Here is a 20,529-nt window from a genome sequence, read left to right as displayed (position 1 = left end):
CCACGTGTTAATTACTTTATTTTTTTAGGTAATGGTTTATATTAAACCAACCCCTACATTCAAAGTGGATGTACACAGCAAGTGCTAATTATTACTAAGCCATGAAAACTAGTACTGTGATGCAACTTAATTACCATGTGCATGCATCTTCTCTTTACAGATGCTATATATTGCTGACAGCTTAATTAGCTAGTGCATGCCAACAGTATTTGCAAATTAAGGACAGATTAATCACAGTATCGCATTGCAATCTAGCTACCGCTAATCAACGGGGTGAGTTTGATGCGTTCACAAACTAAAAGTAGCAAGAACTCGTGCGTGCGTGCATTGCCTGGGACCCCTCCAATCTAATTTTCTAGTACAATTATGGTGACCAAACTGATCACCTTTTCTGTAGAACAATCATATGTGGTGATCAAGCTGATGGTGATCGATCGAGTTAGTGACAATAAAACTGCAGATATTATTAACCACATATATGTTTTATAGTACTCCTCTATACTCGTAAAAGAAGTCGTTTAGGACAATGTTTAAGTCAAACTTTGGGAATATAAATCATGAATAACTTTTAAGTTATTGAGTTTGAAAATATAAAAATTATATGAATAGATTTGTCTTGAAAAATACTTTCATAAAAATATACATATATCACTTTTCAATAAATATAGAAACAAGAAGTCAAAGTTGTGTTTTGGAGACTGTGTCGCTGTCCTAAACGATTTCTTTTATGAGTACGGAGGGAGTATATACATGTATATAAAAGGTTATGGGCAAAAGCTAAATTTAGCATGCCGAGAGAGGGACGTTAACGTTTATCCTCGTGCATGGCCATATGTACGCCCATAAACCATACTGCAATTGGATGAGATAAAAGATTTAGCTAGTTAATTATTAGCTTCTCCCTTTCTTTGAGGATATCAGAGCTTTCGTAGAAGATCTTGTGTTGAAACCATAGCACACTATAGCTAGCTAGCTAGCAGAATGCTTAATTAATACGCAAATTTATCAGAAATCTGTACTCTTTGATAAAGAAATTTTACGGTACTTGAGAAATTACATTGAGGTATCTAATTTTTTTCACTAAAATTTTTGATATCTCGAGGTATTTAGTATCTGGAGGTAACAAATTTTACACTATTACTTAAGTACCTCAAGGTACCCAATAAATTTAGTGTAAAATTTAGATACTTTAAGGACCATAAAATTTCTTCTACAAAATATGATACGTCCTAATAATTTCTTAAGATGATAAAATTACCATTTGATAAGGCCGAACTTGCGGGTGATCATACACTCTCCCTCCATCTTAGTTGATTAGCTTGGAACGAATGGAGTATCATTTATTTGTAAATATATATAGGCCTCTGTTAATTATTTTGTAATAAATGTATACATTATTTGTTTACATAGGTTATTGATTGATATCATATTCTCATGTAGTCATGTACACAATTTTTAGGATTGATTATATTATAGTTTTACAATTTCAACTTAAGATTAGACTATTAAGTTCATTTACCTGGCATTCGACGTAACCACAGGCACAATTCCATAATTAATCTGACAAACTGATAGGCTACTCTTTTCATAAGCCGTATTTTATATGCAGGTATTCCTCTGCCCTATGTCCTTGCATACTGTATTTTTTAACACGACATTCTCCACGCCTCATAATAAAAAGGCGAACTTGGCCGATCTCCAAATCGAAGGAAAAGGAGCGGGCACAAAGTTTTTCATGAAAAAATAGGACTCTCGCACACCAATCAATCAACACAAACAACAAAACAAATGGAGCATGAAAGCATGATTACACTGCATGCTTAATTAGTATAATCAGTGACGCTGACAGGCTTGGATGGCTATGGAGGCAAGCTTGCAAGAGATGCGATGCATCATCGCCCCTCTTTAAGTGTCAACTTGCAAATTTAATACTTGTGCTAACCCAATTAATCAATGTATCTGTTTTTGGCCTGAACTGCCTTTGCACAGGGATTACGATAAGCTCGATCGAGCTTGCTGCCAAAAGGAGGGTACTTGACTAGTTTAATGCATGCTTAATCATGTGCTCTAAACTATTTTAATTACCTGTGGAGAAGATCTGAGTTGTGCAGAGAGACAGATATGGTAGTCATGACAAAGAAGGGCTCTGCTGAATTGCCTCGTCCATCCATCAGAGATGTTTCTCCTAGACAGGCTTCTGCATCAAGTGTCCATGTTTATTCGTCTCCGAAGATGGAGATGAGAAGGAATATCTTTGCTTGGATCATTGTCTGCAAAACGCAATCGAATTTCATGCCACTGAGATTTAACATCAGAGGAATCATAGGATTGAACGAAATCACAGGTTGCCTGCAAAAGAAGAGACTTAAAGCAGCAATCAGAGGTGATCGTAATACACAACAAGCTTGTGCATGGAAGCTTCATGAAGATAAGAAGGAATTTTTAATTTTTTGTTTGGATCATTGTCTGCAAAATGCTGGAATTGCTTGCCACTGAGACTTAACTTCAGAGGAATCATAGGAGAGAACAAAATCACAGGTTGCCTATTACAAAAGAAGAGAGGCTTAAAGCAGCAAGCAGAGGTGATCATAGATTGATATGACACACCAAGCTGTACATGCAAAACTTAGCTTTCGTGATGTATCAACATGCCATTTGCTGATCATAGTCCCAACACACCATGACCTTCCATTTTGTGATTGATTGTTCAGCATCTAGCCATCTAGCTCCAGTCCAGCATCTAGCCATCTAGCTCCAGTCCAAAAGGCTCTTTACAGTGATTACTAGGAGCCTAGGACGAACACTTGAAGAAAGATGCTGAAGCAGAGAAGCTTTTCTTTCTTATTGCCATCAGCTCAGCAGCACAAGAATCTATTGATGTGTTTGAAATGCACGGAATGGGAGAAGAGAGCAAGATGAAGAGGATCGTACCAAAAAGGAGTGCATAAAAAGAAGTTACTCCTTAGACATGTTTCATGCACTTTAAAGATACAGAGATCTGTCACTGATTCACTGTGTGTTGTGTACCTTTTTTTGCTTCGCTTGAAAAAGAGGAATGGTGCAAAGGGCTGTCCAGGATTTGCTGTATCACAATCATAGAAGTCGGTGACTTTAGCAGTCTGCACCTTGTTACTGTAACTTCTTCGTCTGACAACATTGGATGCATTGAGTATAACTTCTTACAGGCAAAGTACTTAACTGCATTTTCAAAACAAGAAGTTAAGAACTACTCCAACGAAAAGTGTATCATTAATGAAGACACATGAGAATTAGATGAAAAGGAACACAAAACAGTCAAAACTTACAGCAGTGACAAATCTGCTTGGTGACAAGAAGAGCATGAGTGATGTTATAATATGACAGTTAACAAGTAAAAGCCAATCCTGCTACGAGGATTGTAAATTTTAAAGAAATTCAGGCAGCACCTGACCACAGATTTTGAGAACCCCAGTCAAGGATTTGGCAAGAGGAACCTCCGCTAAGAATGTCGTCTGTAATGGAAGATTAAGGTCCATGAAACATTTCAGTCCATCAATGACCTGCCAAATGAGGTTGCCATCTTTACATTATCCTCCACTCTAGATGGATAGGATACCAACGATTTAATTTTTCAAAACTACAACCAAGATATTCTCCCAGAGATTAACCACAGCAGAGTTAATATCTTGCAAACTGAGAAGTGAAAACTATATATATTGGTCGTTAAAATCCATTCTCAGATATTAAATGTAAGTGATACAATCAGCTGCCTCAGTACCAAAGAGTCCAATGATCAAATTTACTCACCACCATCGAAACGCCCGATATGTCGATAGCTTTTAAAGACAAGTTCAAGAAGATATCAGAAAGTCTGGCTCGCAACTCTTTACTGTGAAAGAGCAATCAATAGAAAATGAATTACTTAAAACTATAAATTTGACATACCTACCCTATCAAGCATATAGCTAACTCACTGACATTGAAAATGGAATTACATCCACAATTGGCGAAAACATAACTAAGTTGGTGTTCAATGGAAGCACCAGGATGCAAACTGATGGCATGGATCTTCAGAGAGGTTTCCAAACTGAACGCACCTGCACGATCATCATCACAAATTGATCACTAAATTACTCTGTTCAATCCTCCAAGTACCAGGAACGGATCCTACACGAATTAAGCAACCGAAAGAGAGAAATGACGGCATTAACTTGCACGGCCTTTTCCTGGGAGGGGACAAGGTACATGTAGAAATGGGCGAGGGACGAGACGACCACCTCACCTCGAGCTTCTCCTTTCAGCCGACGATGTCGCCGGCGGTGGAGACGATCCATTTCCAAGCTGTCTGCTCCCGGGTGGCGCACTACCTCCCCGGCTCCCGCTGGTGGTGTCGAGCACATCCGAAGGCGATGCCACCGAGCAGCAATTCCAGACGCGAGCCGAGACGGCGTTCTCGCTGCAGCGCCGCCGCGATGCGAACGACGGCCGCCGCCGCCGCCGCGAAAACCTAGCCCACGAAACCGACCATGCATGGAGAAGAGCAGAGCTGTGCGGTCGTGGGCCAATTTAAGGCGTAGCCCAATACTAAGCACAGTTCGGTGCGGTGCCAGAGGCCCATTATTCGAACACACTTTTTTCGCACATTAATTGGGCCCGCACGTGCGACAATATACCGTTTCGGCCTCCATTACTAATGTCAAGGCCCACTTAGCATGAAGGCCCAAAAACTACGTCGAGCTTAGCAAAATGTGTGCCCGTATTGAGTGGGCCCAACTGACACGAATACTTCCGTTGTAAATGGAATAAGTCCACCTGACATTCCTCATCTTTCTATCGGAGTTTAAACCGTATTCTTAAATCGCCCCTCAACTTGCAAAACTGGCTTAAATTAGACCTCATAGCAATATGAAATTATGAATAGATAACTTTGTTGACATGGCATCCTAGTCAGAATGAAGAAAATTTTAAAAATATACATGGGGCCCACTTGTAAGTGGCCACCTCACTTCAACCAATACTTCCAAGTTACCCTCTCCTCTCTTCTCTTCCTCTCATCTCCTCCATGCCGTCGAGCACCGGTGGTAAGCTCCAACCTCAACCTCGTTGGAGAGCTGGGCAAGAAAGACTATCGTGACCCAACGCAGGAGGCTGTGCGCAAGTCCCTCGTCTTCCTCAAGAACGGCAAACCCGACGACGTGGCGCTGCTGCCGTTGCCCAAAAAGACTCGCTCCATCCTCATCGCTACCTACCACGCTGACGACCTCGGCAGCTGCTCTGCAGCCAGTGCGGCGACTGGACCATCACCTGACAGGACCTCACCGGGAACAACCTCACCGCCGGCATCACCACCCTCGATTGTGGTGTCGGCGGTGAGGTTATTCCTAGCGAGGCCTTGCCACTTGCCAGGTGATGGTCTAGCTAGCCGCCGTACTGGCTACCGATGTCGTCGGCGCCGCTGGCAATGAGGATGGAGTGAGACTTCTTTGGATAGCGGCATGTCGCCAAGCTGTTCTTGAGGAGGACGACGGACTTGCGCATGACCTCCGGTGCCTGGTCGTGGTGCTCCTGTTTACCCAGCTCGCCGATGAGGCTAAGATCGAAGCTCACCCCCAGTGTTTGCCGTTGTGGAGACAAAGTGAAAGAGAGGAGAGGAGGAGGGAAGTAGAGTGAGGTGATAACTTACATGTGGGTCTCATTTTTCTTTATTTTCTTCTTCTTAACTAGAACTAGAACGCCACTACGTCTTCTTCTTAACTATTCTTCTTAACTAGAACGCCACTACGTGAAACCATCTGAGATCTAATTTAACCCGGTTTTAGAAGATGACGAAGATTTATGGTATTGCAGTTTATGATACAATTTAAACTCGATGCTATGAGATCTAATTTAACCCGATTTGATTTTGGAAGTTGATGAAAATTTCTGCTATTGTAGTTTAGGATAAGATAAAGAGACGTCTCTGGACTCGTCCGTTATAAAATTGAGCCCGCAATACCATACTTTCTCAAAGGCCCAATTACTCGCGTGCCGAATATTGTACACGGCCCATCTGCTTATTCGTTGGGCCCGTGCCCGGCTGCCGGCCGAACGCGAATCTGCTCCGGCGGCCGGCGCCGCCGTCAGGTGACGGAGTTGAAAACTAATCCACAGTTAATCCATGTTTACCGTTATTGATTAAACGAGACACGATTTTTTACATGCATGCAAACCACTGAGGACTGAGGAGACTAGTAATTATAGCAGTTTAGAACCCAAAACACACGCAGTCACACACAACGCACAACGACCATTAGACATCAGCTCCGAAATGGCTAATGGCGGGCGCGGCGCGGCGCGAGACTCGACTACTGCTGCTCTTGCTGGAGCAGCGGCGCCGGCGCGACGACGTCGACGCCGTCCCTGGCCTCGGCGACCTTGGCGACCTCCACCTCGCCGATGACGACCTCCTTGGCAACCTCCTCGTCGACTCCGGCGCCGTCGCCCTCGTCGTAGTTGGGGTCGTTGGGATCGACGGCGGGCGGGGCGGGCTGGAGCTGGGCGTCGACGGGGCCGTCGGGCCCCTCCCAGGTGAACTTGCCGCCGCGGCCGGACTTGGGCGGCGGCGCGCCGATGCCGGCCCGCGCGGGCCCGTTCGCCGGGTGGCGCTCCAGGCGGTGGAACCCTTGCTCCTCCAGCTTCCGCTCGAAGTGCCTCGCGGTGTCGGGACGCCGCGTCTCCGGGATCGGCACCTTCTCCGTCACCTTCTTCCCCTCCTCGTCCCGGTGAGTCACCCGCATGTACGCCATATATCCTCACCTGAATTCTCCGGCGAACTGGTTGGTAGATTAAGCTGGTGCGCGACGGATCGCTCGCTCGATGTGGTTCTCGTTCTTGGTGATGAGGCGGCGGCGAGCGGGTGTGTATATAGGCGGCGGGGGCGGTGGAGGAGGAGTGGAGAGGAGTCTGGAAAGGGGGAGAAGGTGGCAGGAGGTGGAAGGCGACATTCTAGATGAAGCCAGGATAGAGCCCGCCACGTCACGTCACGTGCATGTGCCTGTGTGCCCGTGGTTCGAAATTTCCGAAATTTGGCCCCTACCGGTATGCTCAAATCTCGTCCATTTTTTTTGTTTTTTTAATTTGATCAAATTTTATTCAAAATCAATCAAAATTTCAAATAATTTTTGCCAGAAATTACCGAAATTTTCAAAATTTTGATAATTTCAGTAAATCTGCATAAAATTCAATTTCGAAATTTTAAACCCTGCCCGTGCAACGGGCACGGGCGAGGTGTCTTTGGATGCCCAAAGCGTCTCCATGAAATACGTCGTCGGAATTCCATATCTTTAGTTTCAACTCGGAGAATAATATTTGCAGTAGAAATATGAATGGGTTAATTCATGAATAATTTACTATTAAAAGTTTGATATCTGTATTATTTACGACTTTAGAAGTTAATATAAAAAATAAACTGCAATATAAAACCTCAAAATCAACTTTAACTCATAATAAATTGAGGCGAAAAAGACCTCAAAAGCAGCTGATAAAGTCATAATTTCTTTTGAAATAATACAACTTTAATGAAAAATTGTAAAAAGTATATGGTGATTGTTTGAAATCACAAATTTAACACCATATCGAACAAATCGTTGTTCAATAGGGTTTAAACAAATCGAGAACTTGGGATGTGCGTACATGCATGTGAGTGGGTTGTGGGGCCTATCGAACTTTGGGAGTTTGATAGGCCACCCCATATGCTTGCTCTTTTTTTTTTAATCAAGCCAACTATACTGTCGAACGGCCGTTGTTCGACAAGTATATCTGTAAAATTTTACAATGGTTGTTTGATAGGTACCCTATCAAATTACGGTTGTTCAACACGGTGCTAAATTTAGGATTTATATCGATCAATATCTATTTTCACAATTTTTCATTAAAGTTGTATTATTTTTTGAAAAAACATTCGATAAAGTCAACAGGTAAATAATGAAATGCTTCTAATATCCCGTAGGCTCGTAGCAAAAGAGATGTCGGAGAATTTTACCTCATCGTCTTTCTATCGTGGCGAATTTACAGTGGATTTTGTTGAGTTTACTACCTTATTATGAAAATCTTGATAATGTAAAAACTCCAAATGTTTCTATTACAAATATATTTAACAAAATATACATGCTGTTTAAAACCGGATTCTTCCGCCCTCTCCGGTCTCCACCCCATGTCGCATCTAGGTCGCACGAAGAGCAACCACCAGCTCCCAAAAAGACCAGAAAAAGAGCAGTTCACTAGAAAAAAAAATGTATATATGGACTCGTATAGCCTATCCTCGATCGTATGAGCCCGTTGCAAGGTTTGACGGCAAGTCAACACATTGATCCGGAAATATAGGCAAACCAGAAATTTCATTACTCATGATCCGAGATATCCTCAGCGACCTAAAGACTGATACAAACTTGGGGGCTGTTCAGATTATAGCCAAAATAAACTTATCAAATTTTGACATTAGTAAGTTGGCAATATTGCAAGTTTTGGCAGAATAGCCACTATTGTATAGTTGCCTAATTCCTTACGTATTTACCAAAGTTGGGTAAAAAACTAAATGTACACACATCTTTGACAACTTTATAAAAAAAGGAGTATGATTTGAAATAGCATTAATCTAAACAACCGCTGACTATGCTATGTAAAGTGCCAATACTTTGGTATGGCTTTCAAACCAAAAACTCCATACAAACCAACTTCACAAATATGACGCAGATGTCAACCACAATAATGCAGAGAATGCAAGCAAACAAAAAAGAAAGCCAATAGACGATCGGGCGCTATACATTTTTGTTTGGAATATCAGAAAAATTGTTTCAGGTATTCAGTAGGAATTTATTTTCTTCAAAATGGGGTTTGACCGATAAATACATTTGTGTTTACTTAAAAGAAGACAAGCACATTTATGAGACGTTAGAGATCTACGATGGGCCTGTTCACTTTGTTGCCAAAAAAAACCTTACCAAAATTTTGGCAAGATTTCTTATATAGTTATCAAAATTTGGTAGCAAACTAAATGTAGCCACTTTTTTAGCAACATTACCGAAATTTGGTAAGGTTGAAATTGCATCAAAGTGAACAAGCCCGATAAACAGAGCAACCGATCAAGAATGACACTAGCACTATATAGGATAGTAGGACTATAGGTGGTAGTAGAACAGGCTTCAAAAGCTCCAAATCTTCCAAGGAACACACATAATGCAAAAGTACAAGAGCCAGCAACAGCGAGAATGAAATCTGAATCACAAACCAGATGTCCCAACACAATGACATATCCTAACAATTAGATGAGGGCAACTGCAACTAATAGACTATCACATTCTGTCAGATTCTGGCTAAATTGTCCTTAGTCTTGCCTAGTTTCTCCCCCCAAAATTAAACCGCAGACCTAATGGATTAGAATAGAGCCCATAATTTGTCATCGCACATGGCAAAGATTAACAGCCATGCCCTACAAAATGTGTCAGGGATGGGGGTGACAAAAGATGATAGCTCAATAGCTGATGCTACTCCTGAGGAGTTAAGCAGACATTGATGTCAGGTGAAGGCCTGTGCCCCATGGACTGTGAGCTGACTGGCCACCCAACCATGGTGAAACCTGTGGAGCTTGAGCTGTTCAGGTTCATGGCGCTACTGGCTGTTGCACTGTGCTCCATTACACCGGTGTGGGCTTGCGGATGCATAGATGAGACCTGCGGCGCATGGCAACCATTAGTTCCAGGAGCTGCCTGAGAGATAGGCATTGCAGCTGTGAGCACAGGAGGTGGAGCCATAGGCGGTGGTAGTGCCGGGGCAGCAGATGGTTGCTGTTGTAGGCCCATCCTCCTCTGATGCTGCTTTAGGCTGTTGGGCAGGAAGCTCCCCACAATCACCTGTCCAAGAGGTTTGTGTTAGTGAACAGGGAAAAATGGTATTTGCGTTTAACAATGGCAATGAGACAAGAAGAGATCAATGTTTTATGTCTTGTTGAGTTAATTGTTGAGTGTATTGGTTGATTTGGTAGAAGATGCCCAGTTCTCTTTTTACCTGAATAGGGCTTGCGGCACGCAGCATCCCAGCTACTACACCACCAACGACACGGCCATCAGGACCGGCAAGCGATACACTGAGCCCACCAGTTCTCCTCCGACCACCTTCTTCCGCCATTGTAAAGGAGCCAGTCAGTTGCAGAATCTCAAACCGACCCTGACAATCAGATATACGAGATGATTTAGTCTTAAGAGTTTGAAAATGAGCACCGTAAATACAAACTCATATGCAGGATATATGACGACTTCTCTTAAATTGTTATCCTACACTCATACGGCCATCCAAATGAAAAGGAAGATGACGACATTTTGTTGCCATCTTTTTGTCTCTTATGCTTGCAGTTATATATATGGAGTTATGGTCTTATGGATGGGACACCTTAACCCTTAGCACACATCCCATGCTAGTTGCTGACTGTTTCCAGGATGATGTTCCTGAGCCTCATGTACAACTTTCAGTCATGCATAATATGCGATAACACAAACTGCCCAAAATCAATGTGAGCTATCATGGATGGAGCGAAAAATGGTAAAGTCATTTAAGCAGAGTATTACCGACTTTTAGTGACGAAACCTTCAAGAGCATCTTACATGAGGTAGCTAAGACTTAAGACTCAGATAATTGAGATGAAACAGATGAAATGTCAAAATATACCCCCTCATAGAACATTTAGGCAAGAAAACCATTTGTCGTATTTACTCCGTTATTTATTATAGTGGTGATATGGGACCTAAAAGACTTGGTAGAGAAGACCCCAAACTAAATAGACCAAAATGGTTCAGCTTATTCAGGACTTTGTACATACCCATCAAAAGTTAACAAAAGCTAGCAGGTCAAAGATCACAACTTTGCCAAGTATCATAGAACCATCATAAGATGCAACTCCATTCCGTACCTCGTAGGTGAAGGTGCTACCGGACGAGCCAGGCTGGCTCAATGCCACATTGGAGATGGTCCCATTGGCAGAGAGGATGCAAATCGAGCGTGGACCCTTCTGAGAGAAGGACATTATGCGCCCCGCCACATCCTACCAAGTACCAACGGATTGCACAAGAACAGTCAGTGTTCATTCTCTCGCTACCAGATCACAATGCCAAGCTAGTCATGACCTGTGAAAAAGGAATAATAACATAGAGGGTTTACCTCCCCTGTGCCTACGATGATGACATGAGGGGTGAAGCTCCCTCCAGCTGATAGCGCATACCATTCCCCTTTACAAGCATTGCAGAATACCAATCAGTCAAGCAAATGCGCATTTTCTGAATAACCAGACTACAAGACCATGTGAAACAAAACCTTAATTGCATTATAATAATCTACAGAAATTAGACAAAATCTTCAAAAGTAAGGTTAGTACCAACTGAGAAGAAAGGGGGGAAAACAAAAATAATCACCTGAACAAAAATAGGGGACGAATGCGACAATACAAGAACAGCAGAACAGGACTGTGCTAACTAACGGTTATTGACTAGCTAGCGTTCCTTCAGCACAAAAGGCAGCTTACACATCACCCTGACTGGACCCCATCCAAGGCAATGAAACAGAAAAATCCACAAACGATGGCGAATATAGCAAGAAAATAACCAGCAAAAATGGAAAAATGAGTATATTCCAAACACACACAAAAAATGTATAATAAACTTGGGATTTTGGAAGGGAGATACTGACCTAGAGTGGCTAGGATCTGGCGTCTCCCGGACCCTTTTGGCCGGCCCCTACGCCGTCCGGAGCTCAAGCTAGCATGCTCACTGTGGCCTGACATCTGCATGCCGTTGTCCCCTGCAGCCTCACTCGGCATCTTCTCGCCGCCCAAACTCCACATGGTCGGCGTTGCAGCGGCCTCCCCTCCATGGCCGGAGGCAGCAACCGGCGGCGGGGAAGGAGTAGGAGACGTCGACGGCGAGGAGGGAGAAGACTGGTACTCCTTGGCTGCTTCTTGCGCCTCTGTCATGGTCACATCGGCCGCTCTGAACAAACCGAAGCCGGCTTCATGGCCACCACCTGCACCTGCTACAGCAATGCCCTCCCCTCCCTCCATGTAGCATGTGAGAGAAGCTCACCTCCTCTCACACACACACTCTCTCTCACTCTCTTCTTTATGGTGTTTCTTGGCTAAGCTTGCTTGGAGCTCAAACGAGGAGGAAGACAGACAACAGGAGACACCCACTCTTGTTTTGCTTTCCCTCTTTGTGTCTGGTTACTACCAGGCACCAGTAGTAGCTGTTGTTACCGAAGTCTCATGGAGGAAGATTTTTAAAGACAGGGGGAAAAAATGGGATGATTAAAAATGAGATTTTTGGGGCAGAAACTGCACAGGAATGGCGGGGTTCCTGCTCTCTTTCGCTCTCTCTCCTTTGACCAACTTGGCTGATTGGTTGGACTGCAAAAAAAGTGTACTGGAGTACGTAGTACAGCATACGAGTACGTACCTCCATTTTATTGAACAGTAGACATAACCAATGCGATGCACGATGTCTTCAGAAAAAATGGTGAGAAAAATAAAGATGCGAAATGTATCTGATGTAGGAACAAATTAAAACTTCAGATTAATACCAATATAATTATTTCTAAATGCAAAAATAATATTTAACCCTAGTCTGCATTTTTTTTGTTAGCATGACTACATGACAGCATAAGGCACATTTTAAGGCCAATATTTTTTGTCATATGCTGTAATCTTATTGAATCTAGTTACTTCCTCCATTCTCGAATAAAATTGACCCTTACACTATTCAAATTTAAACTTTGGCAGTTTGTCTTTTCGTAAAAAAAAATACTTAAAAATATGTGATATTATCGAAGTATATGCCATCATAAATATAAGCGAATAACTCCGATCCATCATAATGTAATAATTGAAAAGTAATTTCTGTTTAGAATGAGACGGTTGTAGTTAACAGTAACAATTATTCAAGAATGGAGGAAGTATCTGCTATGCAAACCCTATAAAAATGTCCAAGTAAGATTCTTTTATTCTAAATTTGTACCACTGTATATTTGTCTAATTCTTCTTTACCAGTATGTCTTTCCTTCCCCTGTTTTTTCCTTCACACTTTGTTGTTTATATCATAAAGTCAGCAAGAAAAAAGCAATCACATTGGAGGATGTGCCCTGCAGTTCAGTACTTTGGGCAATAGCTATTGTACAGCAAGTTATCCCTCCATCCTTTTTAAATAACTGAAATCATTGTGTTTACAGTAAAACTTTGGCCACTATTTTTAGTAACAGATTTTTATAAAAACTTAAAAGTTTTAATTTGCATGGAAAATCTAGAATTAATACAATACAACATTAATTCACTCGGTGAATCATTTTACAACAACATTAATTCACTCGTTGAACAATTTTAAATCTATAACTGGTCAAATTTTATGTAGTAAAATAAATAACATCGGTTATTCCAAAAAAAAAGGCCGTTACATAGTTTAAACAAGACTAAAGTGTTTCCCAATCTTTCTATCCATGGCCAAACTTTATATAGTAAAATAAACAACACCGGTTATTCCGGAAAAAAAGGCCGTTACATAGTATTAACAAAAAAAATTAAAGTGTTCCCTAATCTTCCTATCCATGGTCAAATTTTATATAGTAAAATAAACAGCATCGGTTATTCTAAAAAAATGGTCGTTACATAGTTAAAAAAAGGAAAGAAATGATTCCCTATCTTTCTCGTGTTTTGAATTTCATGCTCATATAAAAAACATGGAAGAAGATAGAACGGTGTCTCAATCTTTCACAGTTCCAAATAGTGTAAAAAGACAATAGAACTAATTAGGATTTATTTGGAATGCAAGAATATTCATGAGTTAGTTCAGTTCTTGTAAAAAAAACTATAAAAAATCCCACATAACCCATTTTCCTAGTATTATTGGTCAGTCTCCAAACACTAGCCCAACGTACTCCAGAAACAGCAAATGAGGGAGGTCTGCATACCTTTCCATGAAAAACCAATTCTGTATTTCTTTTAATCAGCCATTCGTTAAAAAAAAAAACAGCCTGAACAGCTGTCCAACTGGCGCTGAGGGGATAAGACTGAAAGGAGTAAAGCTCTGCCTTTCGGGAAATCAGTGTAGTAGCTGGAGTTAATTCAAAGTTGAAAAATAAAAAAAGCCCAGTCAAATCCATGATGCGCTGTAACTGTAAAAGCTCCAAATCCTCGTTGTTATAAAACAAATAAATGGGTATGAATAAACAAGGCCTCCGGTGCTATCCCATCCATACCCTTTTTTTATCCCCAATGACAATGAGAAAGAAACTCCTACTGGTGGTAAAAGAACTTAAGGAGCACCAGACTACAAGAGAAGCAGAAACAAAACAGTGGAGTATCAAGTGTAAAATACTACTCAACAAATTGCAGAGAAATTAGTTGTGCAGACTACAGAGTAGTAACAACTTGAGCAGGTGAGAGGGAGTTTCAGTGTCCCTTTCCTTGGAAACAAAAGCTTACAGTGCTAACGCTGTAACTCTGTGAAGCAGTACAACAGCTAGCTGGAGCAAAATTTGTGCAGTGGCGAGTGCAAAAGATGGGGAGATATGTGAGCTGCGGATCAATGGTTGGATACGCAATGTAGTACACTGTAAGTAAAAGATATTGCATTTATTGCATTTCAGATACTGAAACATACATTAACAAGGATTCTCCCTCTAATGGCAAACATGTACTGATACTAGTGTAATTAGACATACCTATTGGTTTTTATGTTAGACTGCTAAACTAAACGGTTAACAATCAGGAACCAAAGAACACATTTCTGATTGTTAGGCCATAACAAGAAAGGAAAATATAAGGAAAGTTTTGTTGAGATATTGACAGTTGGGGTATGGATTAATGGATAGCTGTACTTGCTTCAAGAGTACTCACAAGAAGCCAAAACTCGCCTCCCAAGGTTTAATATAATAGAGGCGATTACCAATAAGCTTTGATTAAAGAGACGTGATGGTAGTATTGTGTAATTAGCCAAAGAAAGTGGGGATTCTGATACGAAACGTTTTTGCAAGCTTCATGTAATATAAAAACAACAAAGTGGCGGGAGAAGCTCACACACCTCTGTTCTTTACACCTTTTAATATGCAAAAGAGGTGAAAGCAAAACAGGAACCAAAATTATAAAGCTGCCAGATGATAATTAAAGTGAAAACAAACAGAGAAATCAGACCTAGAGAACCTTTTCCTATAGTAGGCTGCAAAATAATATGGTGTTTAATCTAACCTTGCACATGGCCTTCGAGCACCCTTCCAAGGCAAGTAGCTGCCCAACTTGGCTGAGGTCGGGGAACAATGGAAAAAGGAAAAAAAAAAAAGAGTTTCATGTCCTGTCAATTGTCAACAATGTGCTTTCATTAGTTGTTGGATGTTAGTAACTCTTAAGTGAAATATTCTGTGCTTAAATATCAGGAGTCGCATACCTTCACCTTCTTAATGAATCGTGTGAATGAATCAGTGAATCAAGAAGGAAAACCCAGTTGATCGATTTTGAATCGACAGAACTGGGCATTGGCAGTTTTCAGTCCATTACTCCAATACAAGTTACAGAGTTAAAGTGTTAATGAAGAGCTCTGAAATCAAACACCGGTCGCGATAACCTAACTCAAAATTTCTGCAGACGATGATAGATAAGAGCAATCTTCTATGACAAATTCAAGTTAAGTACAGGTAAATCCTGCAGCCATTTGTGATGAACTGTGTCAGCTTGACGATTTCAGTTCTTTTTTCACCTTTTCCATCATGACCAAGGTCTTGCACTCTTGCTCTTGCCACACTTATAATAAAGAGCTTGAACTAAACCGTGAACTTTTTTATCATTCAAACAAATAGGATTTACTTGAGCATGGGTATTGATGAATGAACTTATAGAGTATTACATATTCTATATATCTCATCACTAAAACAACAGGACCCATTATCATGCTTGAACTTACGACACTTCAGGGTTTTTTTTTGCCCCAAGGTAAACCTCGAGGAGGAGGACAGGGGTTCCTGTTTTATATTAAGAAGAAAAGGAATTGACCCAGTTTATGACAGAAACTGGGCCTGGAGTGATTTGCTACTTCAGTTCAAACACAATCCCTAGAAAATAAACTGAAGATGGTATTGTTTTGAGATGTACATAACTACATAAGGCAGAATATATATTTGTTCAGTGCAATGTGCAGAAAATACTTGTGGCTTTTCATATGTTTCGCAGTGAAAGCACAAGTTTTACCTCCTACCATACCACCAAAGTTCATGGTGAAGCACTCAGCCTATAACTAAATATTTCAGTGGCACCAATGCATATACTTCCTACTTTCAGACTGACTTCATGTTAAAATATTAGTCTACAAGTAACATAATGAGGATGAGGACTGTGATGCAGCTTTTATTGATCAGTAATGCCACTGGCAAACAATTTACTAGTAATTAATGCAAAATGGGGTACGAAAATTACCTGTGATGTTCTCATCCAAGGGACGTACCAAACTGTCTTCCCATGAGGCTCAGATAATTTTTCCTCAGAATCCTGGTTGTTAATTATTTGTGTGGTTATTTCTATTTATCACTGTAGAATCCATGCCATTTAACTTTAAGTTTTACTACCCAATAAGTATAAAGGTATGGAGTTCCGCTATATGCGCAAACTACATTGTTAGATCTGTGATCAAAGAAGGTCTCATAGTACTGTAATTTTATTTGTATATATTATTACAAAGTTATAAACGGTAACATCTTGGAAACCTTACAGAAACTAATATTTTGGTAAGGGGGGGATACAACTGAAAACCATACTACATTCTTGTGGTGTAGGACAAATTTTACAACAGCTCTTAGAACTAGAAATTAGCAGGCTGGACATCAAAAGTCATAAAACAGCTAAACTGAAACTAAGCTTCCCTTAGATCTGAAGCAAAATCTTGAAAACTGATACATATAGTTCAGATCTGGGGTTGGGAATATGCAGTAGAAATGATTCTGCTGAACAAAGGGAGGTAATACCGTAATACACAATGCAAGCAACATGTGAGGTAAAATATAAACAAACGGAGCTAGTGAGCTATAGTGGTCCAAGATTAACAACTTTAATTCACATGTATTGAGAACCGAGATTTCACCAATACAGAAGAAATCGTTCCATTACTCTATATATGCTTTACTGTCTCCACACATGCTACCATCAATAAGATTCATGCTTCTCTCAACCAACAGTTTATATCTTATCTAGATGACTAGGTTGGTGGAAGAAAGGGCAAACACATGTTGCCATCATGAATTGAGGTGACTTACAAATTGATCTTTCAATTTCCAATATTATGGTTCTTTTAATAAGCATTGTTTACATGTAGCCAATCGGTCCAGATAAGATGATACTCCTAGACAAAATGCCCAAATGATCTATACAGTATGAGGGTATTCTATACGGAGTAATACATTATCACCGCAAAATTTACAGACTTAACATTAAACATGCAGGCAACAGCTTAATCCATGAGCAGGCAACCCTCCTGTAATAAATCAGGTTCCCAAAAACAAACGTTTGCAGAAGATCATTTCTCCTACTATTAACTTCGACATGACGCTCGTCGGCGGAAAAAAATTCGACGAGATATTGTCTCGGAAGAAGAATATGTGAAAAGAGGAGTTCCTGGGAAGCGATCAAGGGGGCTCACCGATTAGTGCAGAGCAGATAGAAGCCGAGGCGATAATGGGGGAGGGCGAGGGAACTAGCTCACAGGGAAGGGGAAGGGGAAGGGCGAGGAATCCGGGAGGGTTCACCGGCGCGGGGCAAGATCGACGGAGACGGCGAGGAACTGAGGTCGCCTCCCTCGCCGCCGGCTCCGCCCGTGCTCGCCGGCGAGATGTGGGGTGGAGTGATCGCCGCTGCGGTTGACGTGGGCCTGGGCCCGATTAGGCCTGCAAAAGGATGGTGGAACCACTTCGCTACGAGGCTTCCTAATCCAGATCTTCAGAATTTCCAGGCCTTTGGGTTTGGTACGCTTCCAATCCTTGTAGGAATAAGTTCACCTAATGACCCTTAACTTGCCAACGAATCCGATTTTCATCCTCCAACCAGAAAACCAGATACAACACGTCCCTCAACTGTCAAAACTAGTGTACATTAGGTCCCTTAACGGTTTGGACGGTGGTTTTGGCTGACGTGGCGCCTACGTGGCTATTGACTCGGTCTTCATCTAACGTGTCATTGACGTGGCGGTTACGTGGCAATTCGATCTAAGAAAAATAATAAACCCCATAGGACCCACACGTCACTTTCACACAAATTATTCAAAAAGGTGGGACCCACGTGGGTCCCATATGTCATTCTCACCCCCCCTCTTCTTCTTCCTCCTCTCTCTCCCCATCTCCACTCTCCTCTCCGCCGCCACTCCCGGCCCCGATCTCCTACACCAAGAAGGCGACTCTCCTACACCAAGAAGGCGTTGTCGCTGCTCAACACGCTCCAGATGCAGTTTTTCGAGGCCGTCGCCGAGCTGCAGGAGACCCTCGACCTGCAGGACGCGCGCGCCCGCCTTGCCCGTGAGACGCGCGCCAAGGACGCATCGATCCTCGCCTTCGCCAAGAAGCTCCGCGAGGCACACCACGTGCTCGACCGCCTCGTCGACGACTACGCCGACTACCGCCGTGACCCCAAGCGCCCGCGCGGCGCAGCGGCGGCGGACGACCCCGAACCGGTGTCAGACGGCGACTTCGGCGCGTCGCTGCACTCCAAGCTCGATTTGCTGAAACAACAATTGATTTGATGGTCAAAGCTAAACTGTCAGGATAAATTCCCACTAGCAAGATGAAATATAAGGATAAACAATTGTTGTTTATCATGCAGATAAACAACAATGTTTCCCGCTGCCTCATCCTCTTTTCTGCTGGGCATCGCGGGCGGAGCGGCGGGGCGGCCGAAGCAGCCGACGGAGTGGAGCTGCCGCGCTCGCCGGCTTCCTCCTTCTCTGGCCACCTCCGCCGCCGCCATTCCGCCCCTTCGCTCCGCCGCAAGGACAAGGGAGAGCCGAGAGGGATTTGTGGGGCCCACGTGGGCCCCACATATTTTTTTTAAGCTGACATGTGGGTCCACCATTTTTTTATTAATTTATGTGTGAAACTGATATGTGGGTCCCACGAAATTTATTATTTTTGTTGATCAAATTGCTACGTAAGCGCCATGTCAATGCCACATCAGATGAAGACCAAGTCAAATTAGCCACGTAGGCGCCACGTCGGCCAAAACCGCTACCAAAACCGCCAAGGGACCTCATCTGCACTGGTTTTGATAGGTGAGGGACCCGTTGTATCTGGTTTTCCAGTTGAAGGACGAAAATCGGATTCGTTGACAAGTTAAGGGACCTCAGATGAACTTATTCCATCCTTGTACACCGAAAAGGAATGTCTATTGTGACTCCCTCCTCTTGTTGTTGGTCAAATCGCATCCCTCATCCGTAGAATTGGTTAGAACACCTCCCCTAACTTAATGATATAAATTGACTTCTTGGGTGTTTTGTAAAGTGATTTTTGTTGACGTGACAAGTTGAAGTTGTATTATATTAAGGAAAAAATAACAAAAAAATCTTTTCCTTCTAATATATTGACGTGCAATCCTTTTATGCGTTGACGAAAAAAAGGAAAAAATACTTAGCACGAGGAAGCCAAGCGGCGGCATTTGTGAAGGCTCAGGCTCGCGGGAAGGGGATGGTCACCACTAGGCTGCCAGTGTCGTCCAAGGAGTCGACCTTTGGCTCCGATGACAGTCGGCAAGCCTAACAGCAACACGAACAATAGATTGGGACATTGTCGTCGCTTGGGGAGGAATAGGGGAAAAAGCTCAAACCATGCTGCACTGCTCCATTGCCTCGCGGTCTCCCTAGCCTCCTTCTTCGGCCTCCTTGAGCCCTGACGTCGACTCACCGACCTACTGCCTCTTTTGTCTCAGCTCTTCTAATAGATCTAAGGCCGCCGCAACCTAGGTTTGTACAGCTGACCAACAGGATCCGTCTCCCGACCTCCCCCCGGCCTCTAGCTCCTTCCCCATCATTGTCGACTTCTACATCCCACCATCGCCCACCAGGTCCCCTTTATCGTGATACTCCCAACAGTGGCCCCATCATGAGTGGTGGTGACACAAGCAAGCGTGAAGATGGGCAGTCTCCGGGTAGCCTTGACATCAGCATGAGTAATGCAAGAATGCGCTTCTCTTGCTCATCATTGGCAAGCGATCGATACCCCATTCCAAATGGCACTGGAAGAAGGAAGGACGAAGAGTGGCATTGATTTTTGGAGATGGTGAAGGGAACAAATAAGTGCAAGGAAGAGGAAGGAGGAAGAACAGGGCTTGCCCATTGTGGCCATCTTGAACTTTGTTCGCGCGCTGCTTCGCCATTGTCGATTCATCCCTCGGATGGCGGGCGCATCCTCTGGCATGTCCCACCCTCGCAAGTGCTCGCAAGGAGAGAGAGGGAAAGGTGGGGGAGGAGTAAAGGAATGCATTGACACATGGACCCTACCGTATATGTTTTGCCACATTTC

General features: G+C 42.7%; 4 protein-coding genes across 9 annotated transcripts; 1 reads left to right on the top strand and 3 right to left on the bottom strand.

The window, feature by feature from the left end:
- Positions 1-1,611: 1,611 nt before the first annotated feature.
- LOC127754665 (uncharacterized) lies at positions 1,612-4,400 on the bottom strand. Of its 6 annotated transcripts, none has more exons than XM_052280234.1 (7): positions 4,262-4,400; positions 3,958-4,146; positions 3,787-3,868; positions 3,426-3,539; positions 3,306-3,318; positions 3,028-3,198; positions 1,612-2,270 (listed from the first exon to the last, which is right to left on the bottom strand). In XM_052280234.1, the coding sequence occupies exons 2-7, from the start codon at positions 4,041-4,043 to the stop codon at positions 2,203-2,205; spliced, it is 534 nt and encodes a 177-aa protein (XP_052136194.1). In that variant the 5' UTR covers positions 4,044-4,146; positions 4,262-4,400; the 3' UTR covers positions 1,612-2,202. The 6 variants fall into 6 exon arrangements, 4 of the variants coding, with proteins under 4 accessions (XP_052136194.1, XP_052136191.1, XP_052136192.1 ...); XM_052280231.1 differs by lacking the exon at positions 1,612-2,270 and adding an exon at positions 2,321-2,466; XM_052280232.1 differs by lacking the exon at positions 1,612-2,270 and adding an exon at positions 2,321-2,466 and having other exon boundaries at positions 3,958-4,076; positions 4,257-4,350.
- Positions 4,401-6,119: 1,719 nt separating this feature from the next.
- LOC127755299 (uncharacterized) lies at positions 6,120-6,921 on the bottom strand. Its single transcript, XM_052280951.1, has one exon. It carries the CDS (start codon positions 6,762-6,764, stop codon positions 6,324-6,326), a length of 441 nt encoding a protein of 146 aa, XP_052136911.1. The 5' UTR covers positions 6,765-6,921; the 3' UTR covers positions 6,120-6,323.
- Positions 6,922-8,908: 1,987 nt separating this feature from the next.
- LOC127753849 (AT-hook motif nuclear-localized protein 7-like) lies at positions 8,909-12,397 on the bottom strand. Its single transcript, XM_052279297.1, has 5 exons — positions 11,692-12,397; positions 11,167-11,234; positions 10,919-11,050; positions 10,021-10,179; positions 8,909-9,866 (listed from the first exon to the last, which is right to left on the bottom strand). Exons 1-5 carry the CDS (start codon positions 12,059-12,061, stop codon positions 9,501-9,503), a joined length of 1,095 nt encoding a protein of 364 aa, XP_052135257.1. The 5' UTR covers positions 12,062-12,397; the 3' UTR covers positions 8,909-9,500.
- A 6,016-nt stretch (positions 12,398-18,413) lies between these two features.
- Positions 18,414-18,758, top strand: LOC127754616 (mediator of RNA polymerase II transcription subunit 4-like; the record flags this gene model as incomplete). Its single annotated transcript, XM_052280192.1, has 1 exon — positions 18,414-18,758. A coding segment is annotated over one exon (345 nt), but the record flags the coding sequence as incomplete, so codon positions are not given.
- Between the last annotated feature and the right edge of the window lie 1,771 nt (positions 18,759-20,529).

Source organism: Oryza glaberrima, chromosome 11, assembly GCF_000147395.1.
Source record: "Oryza glaberrima chromosome 11, OglaRS2, whole genome shotgun sequence".
NCBI classification, from domain to species: Eukaryota; Viridiplantae; Streptophyta; class Magnoliopsida; order Poales; family Poaceae; genus Oryza; species Oryza glaberrima.
The sequence above is the reverse complement of the archived record's forward strand: the minus strand, read 5'-3'. Positions and strand labels throughout refer to the sequence as shown.